Source organism: Canis lupus, chromosome 23, assembly GCF_011100685.1.
Source record: "Canis lupus familiaris isolate Mischka breed German Shepherd chromosome 23, alternate assembly UU_Cfam_GSD_1.0, whole genome shotgun sequence".
Taxonomy (NCBI): Eukaryota; Metazoa; Chordata; class Mammalia; order Carnivora; family Canidae; genus Canis; species Canis lupus.
The window spans coordinates 45,196,277-45,219,803 of record NC_049244.1 but is presented as its reverse complement, the minus strand read 5'-3'; the positions used below and the strand labels follow the sequence as shown (position 1 = coordinate 45,219,803).

The 23,527-nt window shown below is 41.8% G+C and overlaps 2 protein-coding genes across 9 annotated transcripts in view; one reads left to right on the top strand and one right to left on the bottom strand.

Moving 5' to 3' along the window:
- The first annotated feature begins 7,178 nt into the window (after positions 1-7,178).
- PFN2 (profilin 2) lies at positions 7,179-13,055 on the top strand. 2 transcript variants are annotated; one of them, XM_038571200.1, is made up of 3 exons: positions 7,179-7,390; positions 9,505-9,697; positions 11,701-13,055. In XM_038571200.1, exons 1-3 carry the CDS (start codon positions 7,259-7,261, stop codon positions 11,796-11,798), a joined length of 423 nt encoding a protein of 140 aa, XP_038427128.1. In that variant the 5' UTR covers positions 7,179-7,258; the 3' UTR covers positions 11,799-13,055. The 2 variants fall into 2 exon arrangements, with proteins under 2 accessions (XP_038427128.1, XP_038427127.1); XM_038571199.1 differs by having other exon boundaries at positions 11,377-13,055.
- A 3,017-nt stretch (positions 13,056-16,072) lies between these two features.
- RNF13 (ring finger protein 13) overlaps positions 16,073-23,527 on the bottom strand; it is a 203,870-nt gene continuing 196,415 nt past the window's right edge. For all 7 annotated transcript variants that reach the window (XM_038571192.1, XM_038571194.1, XM_038571191.1 and 4 more), the window contains 2 exons: positions 17,775-17,855; positions 16,073-17,492 (listed from right to left, as the gene is read on the bottom strand). In XM_038571192.1, coding sequence (XP_038427120.1) covers positions 17,128-17,492; positions 17,775-17,855 — 446 coding nt within the window. In that variant the 3' untranslated portion in view covers positions 16,073-17,127. The remainder of the gene's footprint in view (positions 17,493-17,774; positions 17,856-23,527) is intronic.

The following is a 23,527-nucleotide window of genomic DNA, read 5'->3' as shown; positions in this document are numbered from 1 at the left end:
TAAATAAGTTATGGTATAGTCACATAATGGAATACTACACAGAAACAAGAATGAATATAATTACACACATCATGGATGACTCTGACAAACGTATTTAAGCAAAAGAAACCAGATAGTCACGGATTAGGACTTACTATGTGAGTCTGCTTACATAAAGTTAAAAAACAGCCAAAATTATTCTATGACTTCTAAGAGGTTAGAAGAGTAGTTAAATTTTTGAGAGGAGAGTAGTGGCTTAAAATAGGCTAGAAGAGAATCCCTGGAATCCTGCTATCCTATTTCTCAATCCAGATACTGGCTAACTAGGTGAGTTTTACTTTGTAAAAATTCACCAAGGTATATATTTGTGATTAGTTAACTTTTCTGTATGTGTATCGTACGGCAATAAAAAGAAGAGAAAGGCACAATCGTATACTATGGTTACAATGAAGGTGTCCCATCTTTTGTCTAAGGGTGATTCTATCCAACCATGCTTTGAATCCCAGGCCTTTTTTTTTTTTTTAACTGATCCAGGGTCTTGAGGTATTATTTATCTTCCTTCTTTATATCTTTAACATCTCCTCCTCTACTAGTACCATCTCATCAGCATTTAATCATGTTTGAGACTCTCTAAATAAAACAACAACCACCACCCCCACCTTTACCCATATGTTCCCTTTGGCTAATTCTCTCCTTATTATCTTTTATTGTCAAAATTCTTGAATGAAGAAGTCTCAGCTCTCTTGCTTTCCATTTTTTTCCTTTACTCATTACAATCTGGTTTACTTCCCCATCATTTACCTAAATCTGTATTTGTCCTTTTCCAAAACAGCCTCTCTGTTGCTAATTTAGTGAACACCTTTCGATCCTCCCGTGTGACTCTTTAGCATTATTTCCTATTTTTCAACCATTCCTACCATTTGGAAAAGCTTTCTTCCTTGGGTATTTATGACTAGCTCACTCTTGATTTTCCACCCAACTTCTCTAGACACTCATCCTGCTTTCATTGTAAACTTCTCTTCCTCTACTCATTTTTGAAGTGTTATCTCAAGTCCAGATGTCTCTGCTGAATTGCAGGGCTGTACATGTAACTGCCACGAAGCATTTTCACTTAGATGTTTCACAAGTACTGAAAAGTCAGCTAAGCTTAACATTTTCCTCCTCAATGTTGTTCATCTTACTATGTTGCTTTTCTTAGTAAATAGCATCAACCAGTACCCAAGCCTGAAACTCATAGTAATCGAATAAAACACAGAAGATTCACATTTGTGGTTATGACTTCTGCTTCTGGCATCATGGTTGAACTAGATATTACTGGAAAATTCTTGTGCTGCAAAATAACTAGATACTGGATCAAAAACATTTTTTGATATTTTGTTTGGCTCTCAGGAATTAGAAATCTCTTCAAAGACACTTCTTCCCACCAAATAAAGGCAAATAAATATTGAGCAGAAACTAGAGCAATGGTCTGTATGCAAGCTGGAGAAGGGGGTTGGCCTGAGTGCAAATGCCAATGGCAGCTCTATGTGAGGAAGTGAATCAGTTACTCCTCCATTCAGGGGACCTCATAGAAAGGGTTAAAGTAGCCCCAAGTTGCTGGTACTCTTGGGCGCATAGCAGAAGCAGATCTAAATTATCTTTGAAAGAAAGTGTCCTCAATTTAAGCCATCTGAATTCCCATATATTAAGATCAAGGAAATATGAATTCACAGTCTAAAATTACCAAGAATACAGGAGGCAAGCCACCTTGGGTGAGAGAGCCACCTTATTTAGATATTGGGATTGTCAGATACAGAGTATAAAATAACAAGGTAAGAGATGTTTTAAAAATGAAGTATGGAACCACAAAGATAGGCAAGCAAGTAGAGACCTTCAAGAATGAGAAAGATCAGGGCAGCCCCAGTGTCTCAGCGGTTTAGTGGTTTAGCGCCGCCTTCAGCTCAGGGTGTGATCCTAGAGACCCGGGATAGAGTCCCACGTCAGGCTCCCTGCATGGAGCCCGCTTCTCCCTCTGCCTGTGTTTCTGCCTCTCTCTCGCTGTGTCTCTCATGAATAAATAAAATCTTAAAAAAAAAAAAAAAAAAAAAAGGAATGAGAAAGATCTGGGTAACAATAAAATGGAACTTCTAAAAATGGAAAATAGGTTTTAAGAAACAAAAACTCCATGTAGGGGTTTAACAGCAGATGAAACCTAGTTGAGGGGTGAACTGGAACATTTGGCTGAAGAAATTACCTAGAATGCAGCACAGACAGAAGACGGAAAACATGAAAGAAGAGATATGGAGAACAGAAGAAACATATTCTGAACCCCAAAAGAAGAGCGAGAATTGAGGAAAAGGAATAATTGAAGAGATAATGATCGAGAATTTTCCAGAAGTGATCATGGATATAAATCTATTTTTCCAAGTAAAAGAAACTTCGATATAGCTACATCATAGTAAAACTGAAGGACAGTGAAGACAAAAAGATCCCAAAAGTAGGCAGGAAAAAAGAACAGCTCATTCATAAAAATACAACCAGCGGGAAAAAAAAAGGAAAGAAAGAAAGAAAGAAACCCAACCATCCAACCATCCAACCAGCAATGATGAAAGCCAGAATGAACGCCATGTTTCCAAAGTGTGGTCTTGTATTGTAAATTCAATCTAGTTTTTCAGAATGAAAGTGCTATAAAGACATTTTTGAACAAACAAAAATGTAGAATTTACCAAGGTACCTCCATTGAAAGAACTTCTGAAGATTTACTATTGGAAGAAGGATCATAGAATAATGATCTGAGATATAAAGAATGGTAAGATAAGTAACAAATGTATATGTATGCAGATGACCTTGGCATACCTGTCATGCCATACAAAATCTATGTATAACTTTAGACTCCCCAGAAACTTAACTACTAATAGCCTATACTGATTGGAATCATTAGTAAGAACATAAATAGTTGATTAACATATACTCTTATGTTTTATGTATTATAAACTGCATTCTTGTGGCAAAGTAAGCTAACGAAAATGTCAAATATGTTACTCAGGGGTCAACTGTGAATACATATATCTGTGTAAAACTATAGCCTGAGGAGGAGTGACCAGGTTTAAAGTGTTCTAAGGTCCTTGGGTTGTCTGGAGGGTTTAAGATATTATTTAACTTAAAGCTTTGTTCTATTAAATGTGCATGGTAAAGTTTTGAGGGTAATACTAGAAGAATATAAATTGAACATATAAATTGAATGAAAAATTAAAATATTGCCTATTAGACAAAAAGCCAAAATCCAGCTATATAAAATTTACTAGAGACATCTATAATTTAAGGACAGGGAAGAGGAGGAGAAAGACAAGGAGGGCATAGGGAAGTGGGAGGGAGAGAGAAAAGATCAGATAAATACCAATAAAAAGAGAGCTGGGATAGTTACCTTACTATTTGACAAAATAAAAATTTTTAAAGATTATTTATTTGAAAATGCAAGCGGGCAGGAGGGAGGGGCAGAGGGAGAAGGAGAGAGAGAATCTTAAGCAGACTCCCCGCTGAGCATGGAGCCCCACTTGGGGCTCCATCCCAGGACCCTAAGACCAGGACCTGAACCAAAATTGTGAGTCCGTGGCTTAACCAACTCAGCCACCCAGGGGCCCCTTGGCGAAATAAATATTAAGATAAAACACATTATTGGTGATAAAGAGGACACTACTTAAAGGTTAAATGTAGCAGAAAGAAAACACAACAATTTTAACTTGTATGCATCCAATTAAATAACCTCAAGCTATAGAAAGCAAAAATTCATAGAATTTCAGGATAAAGTGGACAAATCCAGAATTGTACGTACTCCATGTACTCTACTGTAAAAATCAGGAATAAAATAATGAGTGAATGCATTCCAAAGATAGCATTTGTATTGCTTGTAAGATTAAGGGTGATTTTTCTCCATTTTCTAAATTTTATTGAGTGTTTTGATAATTTTACAATTAAAGTACTTTTTTCAAAAAATATGGAGTTGAAATTTTAGTTAATTGAAGGCTTGAAGTGGGCTTAATTATTGTTTTACTCTATTTGGGGAAGTTATGTAGTTTTAGTCTACACCAATGCTTAACAGGTTGAATACATCTTAACACTTACAACTTAATTCCTTTTTCTTTGTATTTTTGCTAGAGTGTCAAATGATTTACTCATGGACTTAAAAAGCTCAGACACTCCTTGAATGATATATTAAAGAATATGATTTACCACATAGTTTGTTTTCCTAAATAAGAATTTAAAATTTTTGGTAAGAATGCTTAATAATTCATGCGTTATTATGCGTTTCCTAATTTAAATATGCTACCACTGATTGTTAATGGCTATATCATTCTGGATACCTGTATCCACTGAACTAGGATTTTTCTCTACTTCTGCCCAGACACCAGTCATCGCATTTTTCACTGTAGGGATGAGTTACCCCGGGGGGGCGTTGGGGGGGGGAGAAGGGGGACGGGAACTAGAGAAAAAGATACAAATCATTAATTCCCTTTTTTCCCCCCCCATATTGATGCTCCTTTGGACTTAACACGTTGCTATTCCTAAAACTCAGTGTTTAGCCTCTACTTACGCCTTTAGAAATACATGTGGCAAGCAAGTTATATGAACTAGGAACAGATCATTGTGTACAAATAGAAAATAAGGCAGCATGCTGGGAAGCTGATTCTAAAGAAAATAGGCATGGGGTAATTTTATCATAGTATAGATCTTCCTCAATTCACAATGGGATTACATCCTGATAAACCCATCGTAAACTGAAAATATTGTAAACCGACAGTGCATTTAAAATACCTCACTTACCAACATCAGAGCTTAGCCTAGCTACCTTAAATGTGGTCAGAACACTTGCATTAGCCTCCAGTTGGGCAAAATCATCTAATACAAAGCCTGTTTTATAATAAAGTGTGGAATATGTGATGTAATTTGTTGTATACTGTAAGTGAAAAACAGGATGGTTGTATCAGTTGTTTACCCTTGTGACTGTGGGGCGTACTGGGAGCTGACTGCTGACTGGCTGCCCGCATCACCGGTATCACACTGCATATACCACCAACCCGGGAAATGATCAAAATTCAAAATCTGAAGTACAGTTTCTACTGAATGCTGAGGGCTTTTACACCACGTAAGGCTGGAAAATAGTTGAGCCAAAGTAAGTAGGGGGCTGTCTGTACTAAAATCAGACAATAGATTCCTTTGAGTATCTTATCTAAAAATCTAACCAGTAACACCTCAGTCTATTACACAAAATATTTTTCATAATTTATATTCTATTGTATACAATTCTGGGAAAGTAATAACACTGTTGAAAAAGTAAAACAATACTTTTGAAATGCATCAAATTTTGAAAAGCGGAAACATGACAGAAATTCTAAATTCTTATGATTACTCCAGAGGGGCGTTTGAGAATCTTTTTTTTAGACCCTTTTGGGGTTTGAATATCCAGACTATTCCGTGGGTCTAATCCTTTTGCTGTTTAAAGACAACAATGAAAGAGTAAAAATGGAATGCAGTTATTTCCAACTCTTTGCTAGAATAGTCTAGAACTGGCAACCAGAGATTAAAGTATGTTGAAATAGGGTGTTATTCTCATCTTTACTGTTTAAATTTACTGAGTCAGTTGAAATTGGGTGTTATTCTCATCTTTACTGTTTAAATTTACGGAATTATAACATGCATACTAAGAGCACAAATCCCAACTGTACAGTTTGGTGAATTCTCCCAAAGTGACCGTTATCAGCGCTATCAGCACACTGTATTATTCACTTTTAATGAATCACTAATCGCCGCTAAGACTGGAGGATTAGAACCATCAAAACCACTACAAAGAGGTAAGGTAGCCAACCAGCAAGTGTAAGTGGATCAGGTGGGCGGCACACCTGCAAAAAACGAAAACAATTTTGGCTCACATTTTGTACCTCGTAGGTATTTTGTTACCATCAGAACATGAGAAAAATGCACCGTGTCCATCTCCTGGGTTCCTGACTTGGGGGTTCCTGCGGGGGGGGGAGGGGAGGGTTCCTCCTAGTGTGCTCCCCCCCCCCCCTTGCAGTAGCTGATTTCAGAAAAATTTTAAAGCAAACAGCAGGGGTTTAAAAAAAAAAAAAAAAAAAAAAAGGATCCCTGGGTGGCGCAGCGGTTTAGCGCCTGCCTTTGACCCAGGGCGCGATCCTGGAGACCCGGGATCGAATCCCACGTCGGGCTCCCTGCATGGAGCCTGCTTCTCCCTCTGCCTGTGTCTCTGCCTCTCTCTCTCTCTGCGACTATCATAAATAAAATAAAAAAATATTCTACCTTTAAAAAAATAAATAAAAAATAAAAAGAAAGAAAGAAAACTTTAGAACCCATTAAATTGCTTCAGCAACATTTTTTGTCTTCTCTCCCGAGGTCACACCCCGTGACCTTTAAATTCGAAAACGGACTTTTCGGCGTTTTGAACGCGCTTCCCTCTTTCCCTCGGCTGGCGGGTCGCGTCCGTTCACCCAAAAGGGACCTCCTGGTCGGGCGTCCCCTCGGGGCGCCCAGAGGTCGCGGGGAGACGGGCAGCCCCGCCGCAGGGTCCCGCCGTCCCCGCCCCCGCCGAACGCTCCCATCCCGTCGCCCGGGCAACGCGGCCGTGCGGGCCCCGGAGCCGCATCCCCAGCCGCGCGGCGCGCCACGGCGCGGTCGCGGGGGGCCCCGGGCTTCCCCCCCACCCCCCGGCCCCGCGGCTGGAGGAGGCGGCGGCGGCGGAGGCGGCGAGGAGACGCCCGGGCCTCGGCGCCGCACGTGGCGGCCGCGATTGTCCCCCTCGGCGGTATCCCTCCGCGCCCCCGCCTCGGCCGCCGCCTCCCTGGCCGGGACCCCCGCGGGCGCGGCGCCGCGGAAGGATCGCACGCACGGGCACGCGCACGGGCACACGCACGGGCACGCGCACGCCCGCTCCGCCGCGGCCGCGGACCAGGCTGAGGCGCCGCGGCGAGGAGCAGCCGCCGCCGCCCGCACAGGCGCTCCGAGCGCGGCGTCCCCGCTGCTGGTCAGTCAGCGCCGCGGCGGCCGGCGGGCGGGCAGGCGGGCGGGCGGGCGGGCGGGCAGGCCGGGCGCGCCCCGCGGTCGCCCCTCGCCGCCGTCCCCGCGTCCTCCCTCCGCGGCGCCTCGGGGAGGGGGGCGGTCGGTGCCTGCGCAGAGCCGCCTCCTCCCCGCCCCCGCCCCGCCCCCCCCGCGCCGCCGCCGCCCGCCGCCCGCCGCCGCCGCTGCGCCTGCTGCTCCTCGCCGTCCCCGCTGCAGTGCGAAGGGCTCGAAGATGGCCGGTTGGCAGAGCTACGTGGACAACCTGATGTGCGATGGCTGCTGCCAGGAGGCCGCCATTGTCGGCTACTGCGACGCCAAATACGTCTGGGCAGCCACGGCCGGGGGCGTCTTCCAGAGCATCACGGTGAGGACCGGCGGCGGCCGGCCGGGGCCCCGTCCCCGTCCCCGTCCCGGTCCCCGGACCCGAGCGCGGCCGGCCGGGCGGGGGCCGCCCTGAGGGCCGCGCGGCAGGTGTGGGAGCGGCCGGCGCCGAGGATGCGGCCGAGGCCGGGGGCGCCGGTCCGCGGAGCTGGGGGAGGGGGCGCGCGGCGGCCGGGGCCGGGGGGCGGGCGGGGGGGCGGCTGCTTGTGGTCTCCCGCGAGCCCCGCGCTGTGCCCTGCACGGCCCGGGGTGCACGCGGGCCCCGGGGGGGGGGGATCCTCCGGCGGCCGGGCTGCCCCTCGCGCCGCGCGGGCTGTGGGAGGCGGCGGCCGCCGGGCGCCCGGCCCCTCGCGGCCACTTTGCGGCGGTTCGCGGGCGTCCAGGCCTTTGCGGCTGGGGAGCCACGGACGCCGGCCACGCAGAGGGAGCTTCGCGAATCTCGACTTCGCCTCTGGCTCTATAGGGCTTTTTTTTTTTTTGAATTATTATTATTTTTTTTTTCTTAAATTCTCCCAAGATGGCGAACTGCCATTGATTTCTCTCCTCCTCCTGTGGAGATTTCATCGATACACCGTTATCCCCAATTACGCAACCCAGCCCTGGCATCGGGGGGCGCGCTCCTGGGGCGTTCGGCCGTCCGTGCGGCCGAGGGGACGCCGGGCTGCCCCAGGTCCCTCCCCCCGCCGCGGGCATCGTGAAGGAACTGATGCAGGTTTACGCTCCGCGGGGCCCGGGCTCCCTGTGACTCGCCGGCGTGGACTCGGTCGCCACATGTTTGGGGGCGACGGCTCCTCGGCCTCCGGTGCCGCTTTGTTGCTGTGCCTCTCTGTGCGCAGGGCCCTCGTCTGAGCCGTGACGCTGTGTCAGACACGGGGAGCGTTCCCGTAATTTCCGAGCCCCACGCTCCTCTCCCATCCCACGCCGAGCCTGAGGCCCCCCGTGACGGGTGCCCCTAATTCTCGCGTCCTGGTGAGCCCGGCTCTAGGATCTGAGTGTGTGGGCGTCCGCCCCGGGTGCGGGGACCTCGAGGTCTCCGGTAGCCGCAGCGGACCACAGCGGTTCCAGAGAATTGGCATCTGTCTGGCGACCAACTTTTTTCCTGCGGTGCCCTGGTCTTTGTGTGCGAGTTCCCGCTGTCTGGCTGGGAGGATTGCGGGGAATGTGCTTGGAAATGGCTGGGGCCTGCTATGACTCTGCAGTTCTGATGGGGGCGACGCCTTCCTCCTTATTCAGGGAATGTTAGAATGCACGTTTTCTCCTTTCCGGTTTCGGGGGACTACCTCAGTTGCTTTCCCAGTCTCCCTCCATTTTCTCTCTCTCTCTCTCTTTTTTTTGTGTGTGTGTGTGTGTGTGTTGGTGGTGGTGGCTCTGTTTTTGTTTTCTCCCTTTCCTACTGCAATGCTACCTACCAAGAGAATCCTCTCCTGCATCTGCCAAGAAAGAAAACTGATGACTGACTGAGGTGGGAGGGGAAGGGGAAGTGGGAGAGGATAAAGAGAGCGGCTGGCGAAATAGAGAGGAGGGAAATACGAATTTGGGAGTGTGTGGAGGTCTAGGGTTTGAAATCCATACCAGGAAGGCGGTTCAAGCCATTTCAAGCAGAGGAGACGGGGACAGGTCTGCTGAGCATGGGCATTATTTCAGGAGACTTTCAAGCAACTGGAAGTTTGATGCAGCGTGACTGTAATGTGCCTGAATGTGACAGACAAGCAGTTGCTGAAAGAGTTTGTAGGTGAAGCTTTACCATTACATAAGCCCTTCAGGTGCCATCTGACTTGAAACAGTTTATAAATAATCTCTTTCCGTTTGCAGTTGACCTGGTGTCAGCTAGCAACCACATAGATTCTTCGCATAGACTGGTCTTCAGTTAGTACCTTACCTGTGAAACAAAGTGATGTAAAACATGCAGCCGTGTAGGATTAAGTAATTCTTTGGAAAAGACAAACTTCATGTTACACTAGTGAAATGGGGAAGGACCTCTAGTAGGATACAGACTTAGCACACAGTTTTTCCACTTATATGGAGACCTTGAAAGGAATTAATTACAACTTCATGTTTTTTTTCTTTCTTTTTTTTTTTTTTTTTTGGTCGGGGCAGCCAGTAGAAATAGATATGATTGTAGGAAAAGACCGGGAAGGTTTCTTTACCAACGGTTTGACTCTTGGCGCAAAGAAGTGCTCGGTGATCAGAGATAGCCTATACGTCGACGGTGACTGCACAATGGACATCCGGACAAAGAGTCAAGGTGGGGAGCCAACATACAACGTTGCTGTCGGCAGAGCTGGTAGAGGTAAGCAAAGTACTCTTTTGGTTAAAAGTTGCACGCTTCATTACAACTTATTAAGCAGTTTCTTTAACATTTTTTTTTTTTTTTAATAAAAGTGTTAGTCCATAATGGCTATTAAGGTGGTTTTTGTGAACTGCCCAGCACTGAAGGGAGGCACTGCTTTACTTTAGATTTACCAGCTCCACAGCAGCTGCATAGACAGCCTGGTCTCTGGGAGCCTGACTTTAAGACAGAATATTGTTTGGTACTTTAGTCCTTTTGAATTTTTTATCTTTGCATCTCTTCCTTTTTTGCCTCTTAATTATTCAGATTAACAAGAAAAAATGAACAGTTACTCATTTTTCTTTTAGAGACATTGTTGGGGAAGGGGAAGAAAGAAATAATTAGAATAAGGTTTTGTAGTAAGCCACCTATTGACTAAAATATTTTCAAAGACCAAGTGTATCTGTGATTTAATTTGAAAAGTAGGAAATTATATTTCATATATACCCTTGGTCCAGAAGTTCTGGTGTTTCCTGACTGTTGTCAACATTGCAGAAATTCTTATTACACTAAATAAGGCTACTTTTTTGTGAAAACTTTCAAGATTAAGGTTTTATCATGGCATCCAATCGATTTACAAATACATTTAAATGTGTTAGTCTTTGTAAATATGTTGTAAATTAAGAGGGCTGTGTAGCCTCAGATAGCGGATTTGGCATAGCTCATTTTAAAATCCTCATCTACCACGTGAATGAAGTTGAAGCTACTCTGAGCTGTAATTTACTGCAGTGCTTCCAGCAATTCCTTGTGATTATCCTAAAGGCTATTCTTATTCTGATATGAGTTGATGCTTATGAATATTTTTCTGTAGGGAAATTAGATAACTGAAATAGTAGATGCATCTTTAAAACATTAGCTGAGCTCAGATAAATATGTTAAAAAGAAGTATTAACCCTGTGACATAAAATCAGAATAAGATTTTTATACTATACAGCACTACTGACATCTAGTGGTAGCAAGTATAAAGTCAGCCATATACCTGTATTTTGGGGATAGGCCTCTGAATTGCATCATAGAAGAACCTTGTTGGAAATAGTGATCCTGTTTTAGGATTTCAGACTCACTTAAAAACAAAGCACAGTGAGGATATCAGTAAGCACAAGCCTTAAGTACTTTTTATTTGGCCATTTCAGAATGGCACTGAAAATAATCTTAAAATTTGGTCTTGCTTTTCCTCTGGAATTAATACACACATGGAGCGTCACTGGTAAGACTTAATAGTTTGTACCTAATCAAGCACTATTAAAGTTGTGGAGAATTTTGTAAGTAATCACCCAAGTTTTTTAAGTTAACATTTTAGGCATCAGTCTAATGATTTGCTGTACTAACCCGTGTTTTGCCCTAAAATAGAAGGTATAAATGGTCACACTTTTTTTTTTTTTCCCCCTAACTGTTGTAAGTATGTTTTTATAGAGAACTGCAGCTGCACCAATCGGACTCCCGGGATGCAGTTTATAATGTTTTCAGCATATTACTAGTTTGAAAGTTCTCCTTTTGGAGACCTAGTTGACTTCAGTGCTTGACAGTTCACGGAAAACTAACTTAATGTTAACTTATTAATCGGGGTTCTGTCTGCTAAAACTTATGTGACTTTCTTGATTAACCCTTCTTTTGAAACGCTTTTCTTCTTTCTCTTTCAGTCTTGGTCTTTGTAATGGGAAAAGAAGGGGTCCATGGAGGCGGATTGAATAAGAAGGCATACTCAATGGCAAAATACTTGAGAGACTCTGGGTTCTAGCTGCTAGGCAGACTGTTAAGTATTAGGGGAAAATTGCTCTTAAACTTTCCTAGCTGTAAGCTTGAGTCTTAATTCTGGAAATTTTATTAGCAATGCAGGGTGATGGGGTATGAACCTGTGTCTCCTTTGTATCCCTCTGTTGGTGGGGAAAGGTGTCTTTCTTTCTGCCCCCCCCCCCCCTTAAATAATTCTGTTCACTTTTGTTTTGTTTCCCTGTGTACTCCAGCATTGGTTATAGTCATGGGAAAGGAAGGTGTCCACGGAGGCACACTTAACAAGAAAGCATATGAACTCGCTTTATACCTGAGGAGGTCTGATGTGTAAGCAGCCTCTCCCCATCTACCTAGCAACTGTCTTCATCACCACCCCAATTACGGTCACAGTGCTACCAGACTATAGATGGTAGCTAATTTTTCTTTACCTATTTTCTAATGTCATGATTCCTGTTTGCCCAATGGATCATTTGTATGTTAACCACTGTATGTAACCAACCCTTATCTGGCAACATAATTGCAGCACAATAATGATTTGCATGATACCTTGAAATTTGGGGGGAGGGGGCATGCCAAGTTGGGCATCACTTTGTCTTAGCAATTAATGGGATATTGATAACTAAAATAAGTTAATATTAAGCAAGGTGCCGGTTGTACAATCTCTAATTTGATCAATGTCTTTTCAGCACTTTGAGCATTTACTTAGCTCATTTAGTCTTCCTTTTGTAGCGCATGGTTGGGAGGAAAAAGTGCATGCATCTTTCCTTCACTCCTCTTTTCCCACCCTTTACCTTTGCACATAAGTATTTGGTTTGCTTCCATCTTTTATGCAGTGCCTGGTTTATTTAACCAAGTAATATCCCTTTTGTTGATGAGCTATTGAGAGCTGCAGTAGTTTGCTTTCAGTATTGCTGTTGCACTTGAGTAGTGACAGACCTTCTGTCTATAGGATATGTGAAGAGTGCAACTGCAAAACGAGAGCAAAAGGCACTTCCTCCCATGACCTTACAGTAACCATACAGATCGAATCCCCAGGGACATTCCATCATTGCAATAGCTCAGATTTGTGTTCCTGTCTTTTTCTTTGCACACCAGCTCTACTCTTTAGTAAAATTGTAAAAGGCTGCCATTATGGACATTAGGTATCCCAACATAACCATCTGGAGTGTGTCCAGTTTGTTCTTCATAGGACCAATTTTTATTTGCAGCTTGAGTTTTTATATGAAGTTGCATTATTGTGGACTTGGCTGTCTTGTGATGAATTTTTTTCATATGTGTTCTGTGCCATACTATTGTTAAAATGAACTGTTGCTATTGTGAGATGGATTTTAACTGACCTATTAAAGGTTTCTTTCGAATGGCACTACTTTAGGGACATTCTAGTATTTGCTTCTATTGTTTGGGCCTTGTGGATAATGTACAGATTTAAAAACAAATCTTGTTGCTGATTTGTCCATTTCTTTCCCTGCACTTTGTTACATCTGGGATACAGTCTAACTCATCTGATTTAATATGCATTTAAAAAAATGCCATAACTATTAAACACCTTGTTTACAGACAGATGAAATAAATTTATTCCAACCAAATACTCTAGACTCCTGTTGTTTATATATATTGCTATCTTATTGTTACAGTTATTTTTGATGTACTGGAATATACAGAATAGGCTAGACTCTGCTGCAAGCATAAAACCTTAAAATTGAGCTCATGGCCTATTCCTGATATCCTGTAGTATTTATTATAAATAAAATGAATACCTGGGAATTTCTTTTTAATGGGCTTTTATCAATTTATAAAAAGGCTTTTAGTCATTCTGGGCTCCTCTTTGGGCTTGTGAGAGGAAAATTGACTTATCCACTGGAAATTTAAATACTTTTCTTTTGTTGCTGGTCTCTAGATGGAAATCTAGTGAGCAGAAAGGAGCCCAATTCCAACAAGGGTTTCTGCATTGTGGATTCTTCTGCGTTGAGCTATCTCATGTGACTTCTTTAGATTTGGAAGCTATATTGGCATGTTGAAGTCAACCAGCTGGGACTCCCACATAAGACTTTGCTTAGGCAGCATGTAAGAAAATTGGGATATTCCTGCAGTTTCTGGCTTTGGAGTGACAATAGCTATGACTACATAATGTTCCAGTTTAATTACAGAGGTTAAAAGGTCTCTGGGATGTATTCAAGTTTAGTAAATGTTAGTTTAATAGTCTTTATGAACTGTGAGGCAGAAACTCAAAGCAGGAGTGCTCAAAAGTTGGTGGGTTTAAGCAAAACTGGGGAGCTGGTTGTGATGCAGATTTTGGGCTCTGGATTCTCCAGACGGGAGGTGGGATTCCATAAGCTCCAGAAGCCCCTTTAGAAATCATCAGCAGGTCAGTCTGATTCATTGTAAGTGGCCTATGTGCTATCCTTTGAGAAACAGAGGGTTAGGGAATGGGAATCTCCACCTTACCTAACATATACTGAGCATAATTAAGATTTTAACAGTGTTGTCAGGCATTAGTTCTGAATTACAGGAATATAAAGGTATGGAAGATAAGGAATTTGGGGCTACTTTGGTAGTTGGACATGACTGCGAAATTGAAAAACAACTTCAACTTCTTGACCTGTTGAGAACCCTGTTACAGCAAAAGGTTGGTCAAATGAAAATTTGGTGGTTAGGCTGTGATACAAGATTTTACAGTAATAGTATATACATTTACACTTCAGCTGTAAAGAACTGTTAGGGTAACTAATTAGAAAGCAACTAAAATTGTGAAGCTTTTGAGGAACCTTTAAGGTGAAGAGGTGTGTGTTTGGGGGTAGGGGTGGGGGAGTAGAAAGAAGGTGGTAGAGGGCAACTATCACTAGAGTTTAATGAAATAATGAAACTAGCCGTTGGTCCCCTACTCACAAAAACACTTAGGAAAATATATGCAGGTATCTGTTTTATATACTTAATTCTGGGAATTGAACATAAGGAAATGGGGCTGTACACATTTGTATACCAGGATGTCCTCACACCACATTACTTAAACTTGGAAAACTACAAGATTTGACTTTCAGGGTTATGGGTTAAATGGATTATTTTATGTCCAGAGAATAAAATAGTCAATTGAATAATACGAGGAAATGCTCACCAATAAATATGAAATGAGGTAATGAACAGATGTTGCATACAGTGTAAATACATACAGTGTATAATTTATACATGTATTTTACACATAGGTATTTCTGAAGGCAAAATATCCAGATAAATTCATCTCGGGGTAAGTTTCCATGTGACTATACTTTCATATAATCAGAAAAGTTTTAAATTAGGAAAATACCTTTTAATGGAAATTAGATTTTAATTTTATTTAATGTCCTATTTAAAAAGCTGTATAGTTACACCATGAAGAAAATTTTAAGATTTCAACTAGTTAGAAAAGTAGTAACAATCCTAGACAGTATCCTTACTTGACACTTTTTTTTTTTTTTTTTTTTACAACTAAAAGTAACAGTTTGGGCCTTAAAAATGGTTGGAGGGGGCAATTTTGCCTCAGGAAAACGAAGTTTAAAAGAGCCCAAGTGGCTCAGCAGTTTGGCACCTGCCTTTGGCCCAGGGTGCGATCCTGGAGTCCTGGGATTGAGTTCCGCGTTGGGCTCCCGGCATGGGGCCCGCTCCTCCCTCTGCCTATGTCTCTGCCCCTCTCTATCATGAATAAATAAATAAAATCTTTAAAAAAAAAAAAAAAGAACCCAAGTCCTTGATCTGATTTATAGATTGAGGATTGAGGGGCTACAACATTTGGTATGTTATAGTGACCTTCAACTTGGCCCTTTTAAAAAATAAAAATGGTTTTAGATATGATGTGTTTATTTACCTTCACAATTATAAAAGCTATTACTGTATATTCATGTGGCAGGTACCGAGTGTTCGGTCTTGATGCTCTACCTTAGGTTAAATGAAACTGTACAAATGACCACCCAGGTTCAGAAAGGTTAGAGTTGGCGAGTCCATCCAATCCCAGGGCCGGTTTCCCTACCATAGTAAACTGATGACCTGTTTCTCAGGCCTGTGTGTGATTTTTAAGAGGTGGTTGGGGGAGAGGACAACTTGGTATCTGACAGGGAAATAAAAGGTTGAATTCAGTATCTACTAAATGGAAATACCTATTTTTTTTTTTTTTTTGATGGACTGTAAGTTTTTTTTTCAGGAAATAAAATTTCTCCAATAGCGTTACATTTCTTTTAAAAATAATTTTTTTCTTTTTACAACACGAGACTCCTATATATCCTATACTTAACTATTCTCTAATATGCTTTTGTTGACTACAAATTCCCATGCCAATATAGCTTTATCTAGATACTAACTTTATTCTTTCAAGGCTGTATAGAGGTCTACTGTAAGGATGTACCATAATTACAGCGGAGTACCACAGTGTACACTATTGTTGGAATGATTTTGGCTGCAGTTTTAACTTTTAGGGGATTAGCTAATCGGTTGTGAGCAGTCAGTTACCTTGTATAAAATTCTAAGGTGGTTTTATCTGATCTACGTTACCATAATAATTATACCTTTATATATAGCACTGTCCATATAAATCAGGCTACTCTGGGTAATAGTACAGTAGAACAAATACTTTGCCAGTTCTTAAAGTGGAAAACATGTGTTTATTAACATTCAAACTCCCTTCATACAAGGCCATATAAAAATTCTTAGCATTTTGATTATACATAAGTCTATATTTTCTACATAGTTACAATGATGTATAATATAATTTAGTTTTTCATAATACATTGTTTAAGTACATCATTAGTTCTGTTAAACATAAGCAATTATTTTCAAATCCAATACTTGAACATTTTCCTCTGTACATAGTTTAGCAGGGCTAATTAGCATAAGATACTCTTTGTTAAGAGGTATATGATCTGAGTATTAACAGTTGCTGAAGTTTGGTATTTTTATACAGCATTTTCTTTTTGCTTTGATCATAACACAAAACCCTTACGGATACTGAAATTCAGTAAGTCCAGAGACATGTTACTTTAGCTGATGAATCAATTCATACATAACACTATATAGTATTAAAACCTTGAGGGGGAAAAAAAAAACTATGAAAATCTGCACTCGTACAGACTATTCCTATCAGGATAAGACTAGTTGGGAATAGAAAGGAAAAAGACAGCTTGAGTTTCTTTGAGGTGCTGAGAGAAGGAAAAATGCTAAATTGTCACTTCTCAGGAGTGATGGCAATTTAGGGAAATACCAGAACAAACATATTCCAACTCAACAACTCTAGGTAAACTTTATGCAAATGGGAGTTGGCTTAGCTCATGCTAGGTGGCCACAGCACTGACCTTGTGTGTAAAACACGAAACACTTGCATACTGTGATCTAGGTCTTAACTGCAAGCTATACTGAGGAATTTTTAAAAATGTTTTGGCTATATTTCATTCCAAAAGAAGAGCTGATTTGATGCTGGAGTTACAGCATCAGCCTATTTATTACTAGTTTATCAGTGAAAATGAAGTGCACTCCTGCAGATGAATACCAGATCAGAAAAACCTGTTTCAGTATCTGATTAAACTGTAGAACACTAAAAAATAAGTTATTTCTACAGGAATCTCTGAAGGGAGCAAAAAAATCAAATTATATACCTAAATAAACATTTATTAGGAAATAACCCGATCACCCTCTGGAGGTCAGACCGTGTTTGCTACGTTGTAATCCCGTTCACCATTAGGCTGCAGCTGGACTACAACACTGTGCGCATTGATCTCGTTTTCTGCGTCACTGCTGTCGGTGTCTTCGTTGTCCTCTTCTTCATAGTCTGAAGACTCGGTCATATTCTGATGTGAGCGAGATTCCGACAAAGCCCCAAATGACTGGGTGCTGACAGAAGCCAAAGGTCTAAGAAGAGGGGTGTGTTCGGACACCTCATTTTCTTCTTGACTGCTGTCTGTGTCGGAGTCTGAGTCGCCTTGGGAAGGAACCACTTTTTGCTTGCAGACCGGACAGGTTTTTTTGGTTTTAGTTAGCCAGGGGTCCACACACTTGCAGTGGTAAGCTGTTGAGGCAAAATATACATCCTTTAGGGAGTGTACTCTGGTTGAGAACATCACATTTTTAATTTCTTGCCATGTTTATTCATGTTCTTCTAATCTGCATGTATCAGGTAGGGACAAGAAAAGTTGGTACATTTTTATAAATCTACCTCCATCCTTTAATGGCACCGCTAACTGCTGTAAGACCTGGCTCACAGTGTGCTAATAACTTTTGTCTCCTTCTCCAAAATTGAGCCTGCATATAAATTCTACATAAATTCAAAGCAGTATGTAATTATTCATACCATGGGAACAAGGGAGGATTCTGAGCTTGTCTCCATCTTCATATTCATCCAAACAAATGGCACATACATCATACTCATCTCCTATGACAGAGAGTAGTAAATAAAATTAATTAAAAGATGTAGAGAAGTATTCTTAACTTTCCAACTCTTCAAGTTAGGTCAATCAAAAGACATTTAAAATAATTGACTGAGGAAGACCTGTCTGTAAATGATACCTTTTTCTTGCTTTCGGTCAGATCAGGGAGCTGCTCTAAGTTCAGGAACCTGAAGTTTTAATTTAAACAATTAACCTTTTACCTAAAATAAATTAAAAATTGATGTCAGATATGTTTACCTTAACTTTGCAAAAGATTTTTTATTAGAGTCATAACTGCAGTAGTGTTTTATAGAACTACTCTCATGCTAATTTCAAAATATTTTATAACAAAGACAAAATTTCACAGTTTAGATTTCTTAAAGTGTCGGTAATTCTTAAAGTAAAAATGGAAACATTAGAACATCCTCAGGGTTTTTTTTTTTTTTTAAATATGTTAGTTGGAGAAACATTTGGAATGAGACACACTAGACTTCAAGTCTCTGTTCCAACATTTACTAGCCCTGTGGTACTCGATGCCTCTGACATCCAGTTCTCATATCTGTAGAGAGAGTCCACCTACCACACAGGTTGGTGAGTGAGCAAAGGGACAGGCACACAGATAGTCACTAAATGGTGTTTGTTAATCTGCCCTTTTAATTGTTGAACTTACCACTTTTATAAATCATGAGGGTTTATTAATCCATAGCTCTTTGGAATTCAACTGTAGTTAATTTTAAAGGAATTGGCAGTTTTACAGCAGATTTTTAAGTTGAGGCAATAGTGGCAGTGACCACTGTGACTGCTTTCTCAGTTTTTTAAGTTTTTACCTAATACATACATTTAATGGAAATCTCAGGGAACAAAGGACAATTCATTGCCTGTCCCACACAGGGTAACAACCTTGGAAGGCAGGTCAGGAATAAAGCCATTGTCTGGATAGTCCAGGTGAACATGGCCCATAAAGAAGCGAACGGTAGTTCTAGCCAAACAATCCCTTTAACATCCTTTAGTCATTTAAAATAGCACGTTCAGGAGTCCTAAAAAGCCTTGATGAAAATGACTATTTTTTGTTCAGTATTTTGAATTTGGTTATTACAGTACTGAGTATCAAATACTTTCAATAACAAATACAAGCTTCTATGTTAGAACCCTGTGTGTGGAATTGGGTGAGACCGAGCCTATGCACCTAAAACTATTAAAGACTAAAGGACTCTAACATCTAATACATCTATAATTATACAATTGATCCATTTACATGGACTCTGAGGACAGTTTTAATAAGCAAGTCAGTCCACTGATTTCTCAAATCAGACTTTAAATTTTAGTACTTTGTGAAAATGCCCATTAAACACAGATATAGTCACCAATGGAGGAGGTAGTCTGGTGGCTAAAGGTCCCAGTCTTCAGAGGGACAGTTCTGAGGCACGTGGTTTCTCCGAGGGGAAGCTGTCCACAGAGGAACCAGCTCAGTAAGATACACTTCATTTTCATTCCCTGTCTCAGTCTCCCCACTCCCTCCCCTCTTGCTTCCTGGGATTATTTCCCAAAGAAATTACCTGTAACTGTCCTTTTCTCAGGTTTTATTCTCAGAAATTCAAATTAATAACAACAGTTTTACGCATTGGCTTTTTAGTAATAATTTTATACTGCTTTCCTGTTGGAATTCGTTAGATCTTTGGCAAACGGTAATAGGTTATGATATTCTACTTGTATTTTGCTAGATATGTGAGTCCTCAGATCTTCTTCTTCTTTTTTTTTTTTAAATTTATGATAGTCACGCAGAGACATAGGCAGAGGGAGAAGCAGGCTCCATGCACCGGGAGCCCGACGTGGGATTCAATCCCGGGTCTCCAAGATTGCGTCCTGGGCCAAAGGCAGGCGCCAAACCGCTGCGCCACCCAGGGATCCCGAGTCCTCAGATCTTCATTTAAAAAAGGAAAAAGATGGGCAGCCCCTGTGGCACAGTGGTTTAGCGCCACATGCAGCCTGGGGTGTGATCCTGGAGGCCTGGGATCGAGTCCCATGTCAGGCTCCCTGCATGGAACCTGCTTGTGTCTCTGCCTGTGTCTCTGCCTCTCTCTCTCTCTCTCTCTCTCTCTATGAATAAGTAAATAAAATATTTTAAAAAAGGAAAAAGACAACAAGGGCAAAAGATGCATAACACATGGCAGAAAATCTAAAGGAAATTCAGCTACCAAGAAATTATCATTGGAAACCTCCATTACAGAAGCTAAACTGCAGAGTTAAAAATATCAGAGGTTAAATTCTAACAGTATTAAGCTTACTTGTAAGGCCATCATTGTATCTGGAAAAATTACTGCGCCAAATAAATTGATTTTGTAAAATTACATTAACATTTATTTGACCATTTCACTGACATTATAAAATAAGGAGTAACTTCCTTTAGCCATTTTTAGCTAATGACTTTTAAAATGTAACCGCAGCCCGGGTGGCTCAGCGGTTTAGCGCCTGCCTTCAGCCCAGGGCCCTGATCCTGGAGTTCTGGGATAGAGTCCCATGTCGGGCTCCCTGCATGGAGCCTGCTTCTCCCTCTGCCTGTGTCTCTACCTCTCTCTCTCATGAATAAATAAAATCTTTAAAAAAATAAAAAAATAAAATGTAATTTGTGTTAATTCAGTGTTATACAGATGGCACCACTGATTTAGAATTTAAAGTGAAATACTCATGATTTATTTCCTTATAAAATGCTACACATTTTTCAGAAAAAAAAAAAAATACAGTTAATATGACTCCGTAGGAACAGACTGGTCCAGAGCTGAGCCCCAAGGCTCTAAGCATCATCTTATTAAGGCTATCCTGCATTATCCAAGTGGGCCCAGTGTAATCACAAGGGGCCTTAAATGTGTAAGAGGGAGGCAGAAAGGTTCAGAGTCCGAGGGACATATGGCTATGGATGACTGGTCAGGGAGATGGAAGAGGATGCCGGTCACAAGCCAAAGACCATGGTGGCCTCTGGAAGCTGGAAAAGGTAAGGAATGGATTCTCCCCAAGAGCCTCCAGAAAAGAACACAGCCCTGCTTACATCTTGATTGTAGCCCCGTGAGACCTGTGTCGGACTTCTAACCTACAGAACTGTTAAGATAATTATGTAGTTTTAAGACCCTAAATTTGTAGTAATCTGTTACCACAGCAATAGGAAATTAATACAGGTAGTATCTGAGTTAGCTCTAAATGTATGGGTTTTGATGCTTCCCTGTCAATCCTTTCAATTGTTCCAGGTGATGGATTTATAAGAAAATGATGGGTCAAGATTCAAAGGTACAGTTTGATCATGGACCAGATTAGAGCCTAGTATACCGTAGAGAATTAACGCCCCTGGCCTTGGGCTTGTGATGACCTGGTAAAGCACAGGTTAGGATGCTGGGGGTTTTCATCCTGCCATGCAACCTAGTGCAAAACAGCTCCATGTTTCAATATTCTCAAAGGGAAAACAAAGATATTAACATCTGTATCTTAAGATTATGAATTAAGAGAAATGATGCAAGTAGAATATTTTACATAGTGTTTGGTGCAAATTGCCACCTGATAAAACCAGCTGGAGAGGAAGACCGACTTATGCCTCGGTGCACCGAAGGCTGTGGGAGGAGGCTGCTCTCTAATCTCTCCACGTGCTTCGGGTGAACTGCATGCTTAGAGAGTCAGCCGCAGTGGTCACTGAACCTGTTTGTATTACATAGGGTAATTATGTAATTTAATTAAATATTCAGCAGTCCTTGAACTATGAGTGTAAAAGGCTGGTTTTATTTAACAACTAGATTGACTGTATTAAGAACACTTAATAAAAGCTAGTTGCTCCCCAAACCCCTCTCCAGCCAAAATGATACTAAGTATGGGTGAGAAATCTAAGAGATTGGAAAATTTATGAGTCGATAAAAAGCAAGAATGAAAGCAGAACCCAATTTTTGTCCTGTTTTAAAATGCCTGAAACTAAAAATGGTAGGAAATGCCTCATGTACCCTGACAACTTGGAAATCCAGTCAGTGGCTTCATACTCAAAACCGTGGCCCAACATCAAATAACTATTGAGTAGCTTTACATTTAACTTAAAGATAAATTTAAGGCGTTTATTTTTATGATTTACAACTTGGGTTATTTTTTAAAAATCTGTTCAACTGTGCATTGGTTCTCGCAGCGGAAGGTGAAAGGGTTTGTAAGTGGTAATGAATATTTGTTTTGTTACCGTCGGCATCGTGCTACAAAGTTTTGATTAGTATAAATGCGGTTCTTAACTGGGGAAGATTTTGCCCCCCACTGACATTTGGTGACACTTGGAGACATTTTCTGTTTTCACAACTGGGAGACAGTGTTGTAGGAGGCTAGGGATCTGCTAAACACCCCACGGGGCTCTGGACAGCCCCTCAAAATGACTCCATCTAAAACGCCAACGGTGCAGAAGTTGAGAAACCCTGATGTAAAACCTCTGCAGGCTTTGTCAAGTGATGACTTTGGACAGAGGTGTGAGGTGACGGGAGGGCTGAGATTCCCGTCTGTGACTTCAGACGGCATGGAGACCCTTCTGTCCAGGATGCATCTGGCATGGTCATTCCCCTGCGTTAGAATACTTTCATGAATGCATTTTTCAAGTCCCTTCAGTCTGGGAATATTATAGGAGTGGACAGAACTTTGATTTTCCCCCCGTAACCCTGTTCTTTCTGAGTTTCTCTCCTAAACCCTGGGTACAACAACTGCCCAGCAAAGGGATCCCAATGGCATGAATGGCTGGTCAGGCTGGGCGGTGCCCTGAACGCGGCTTTCCCCGTGGGCCCACATCAGTCTGTCACCACGTCCTGTAAACTTTCCTCAACTACTCTGGTCTATAGCCTGGATTACTGTGAGAGCCCCTCGCCTACCTTCTGTTCTGGCCTCATGCAGTTTCTCTCCATAGCAGCCAGGGGGGGATTTTTTTCCCCCTTTTTTGAACACATCAGATCACTCTCATAGATGGCTCCCTATCTCACTTAGAATAATCTGAGCTCCAGGGTGCCTGGGTGGCTCAGATGGTTACACATCTGCCTTTGGCTCCAGTCATAATCTTCAGGTCCTGGGATCCAGGCCAGCTTCGGGCTCCCTGCTCAGCGGGGAGTCTGCTTCTCTCTCTGCCTCTTCCTCTGCTTGTGCTGTTTCTCTCTCTCTCTCTCTCTCTCTCTCTCTCTCTCTCTCTCTCAACTGAATAAATATCTTTTAAAAAAAATATGAGCTCCTTATGACCTTCATAAAGCTATATATGTGACCCCATCTCCCTCTCCCATCTCCTCTCACACCAGTCTCAACCCCTCTTCACGCATACTTCGACCACAATGGCCTTTCAGTCCTGAATAAACTAATGCAAGAGTTAAATGGGGACCTGCATTTAGCCACATTATAACAAAAACTTTTGGACATTAGATATAGAAAGAGGAATTATTTCTAGGATGACTAAAAAAATGAACTAATTTGAGATAATCTAGCCATAGCGCATAAATATTTAGGCAGAACTGAATTGTTCTATTTAATAACAAGATTGTCTAAAGGGCTTAGAATCAACTAGAATAGATTTCCTCAAAGTAAAAGACTGAACATTCAGGGCTAACTAAACACAGGTTTCATGAGACATAATAACAAAAACATTTTAAACAATTTGCCCAGGGGAGATGCAGCACTGGATTCATGAACTTCA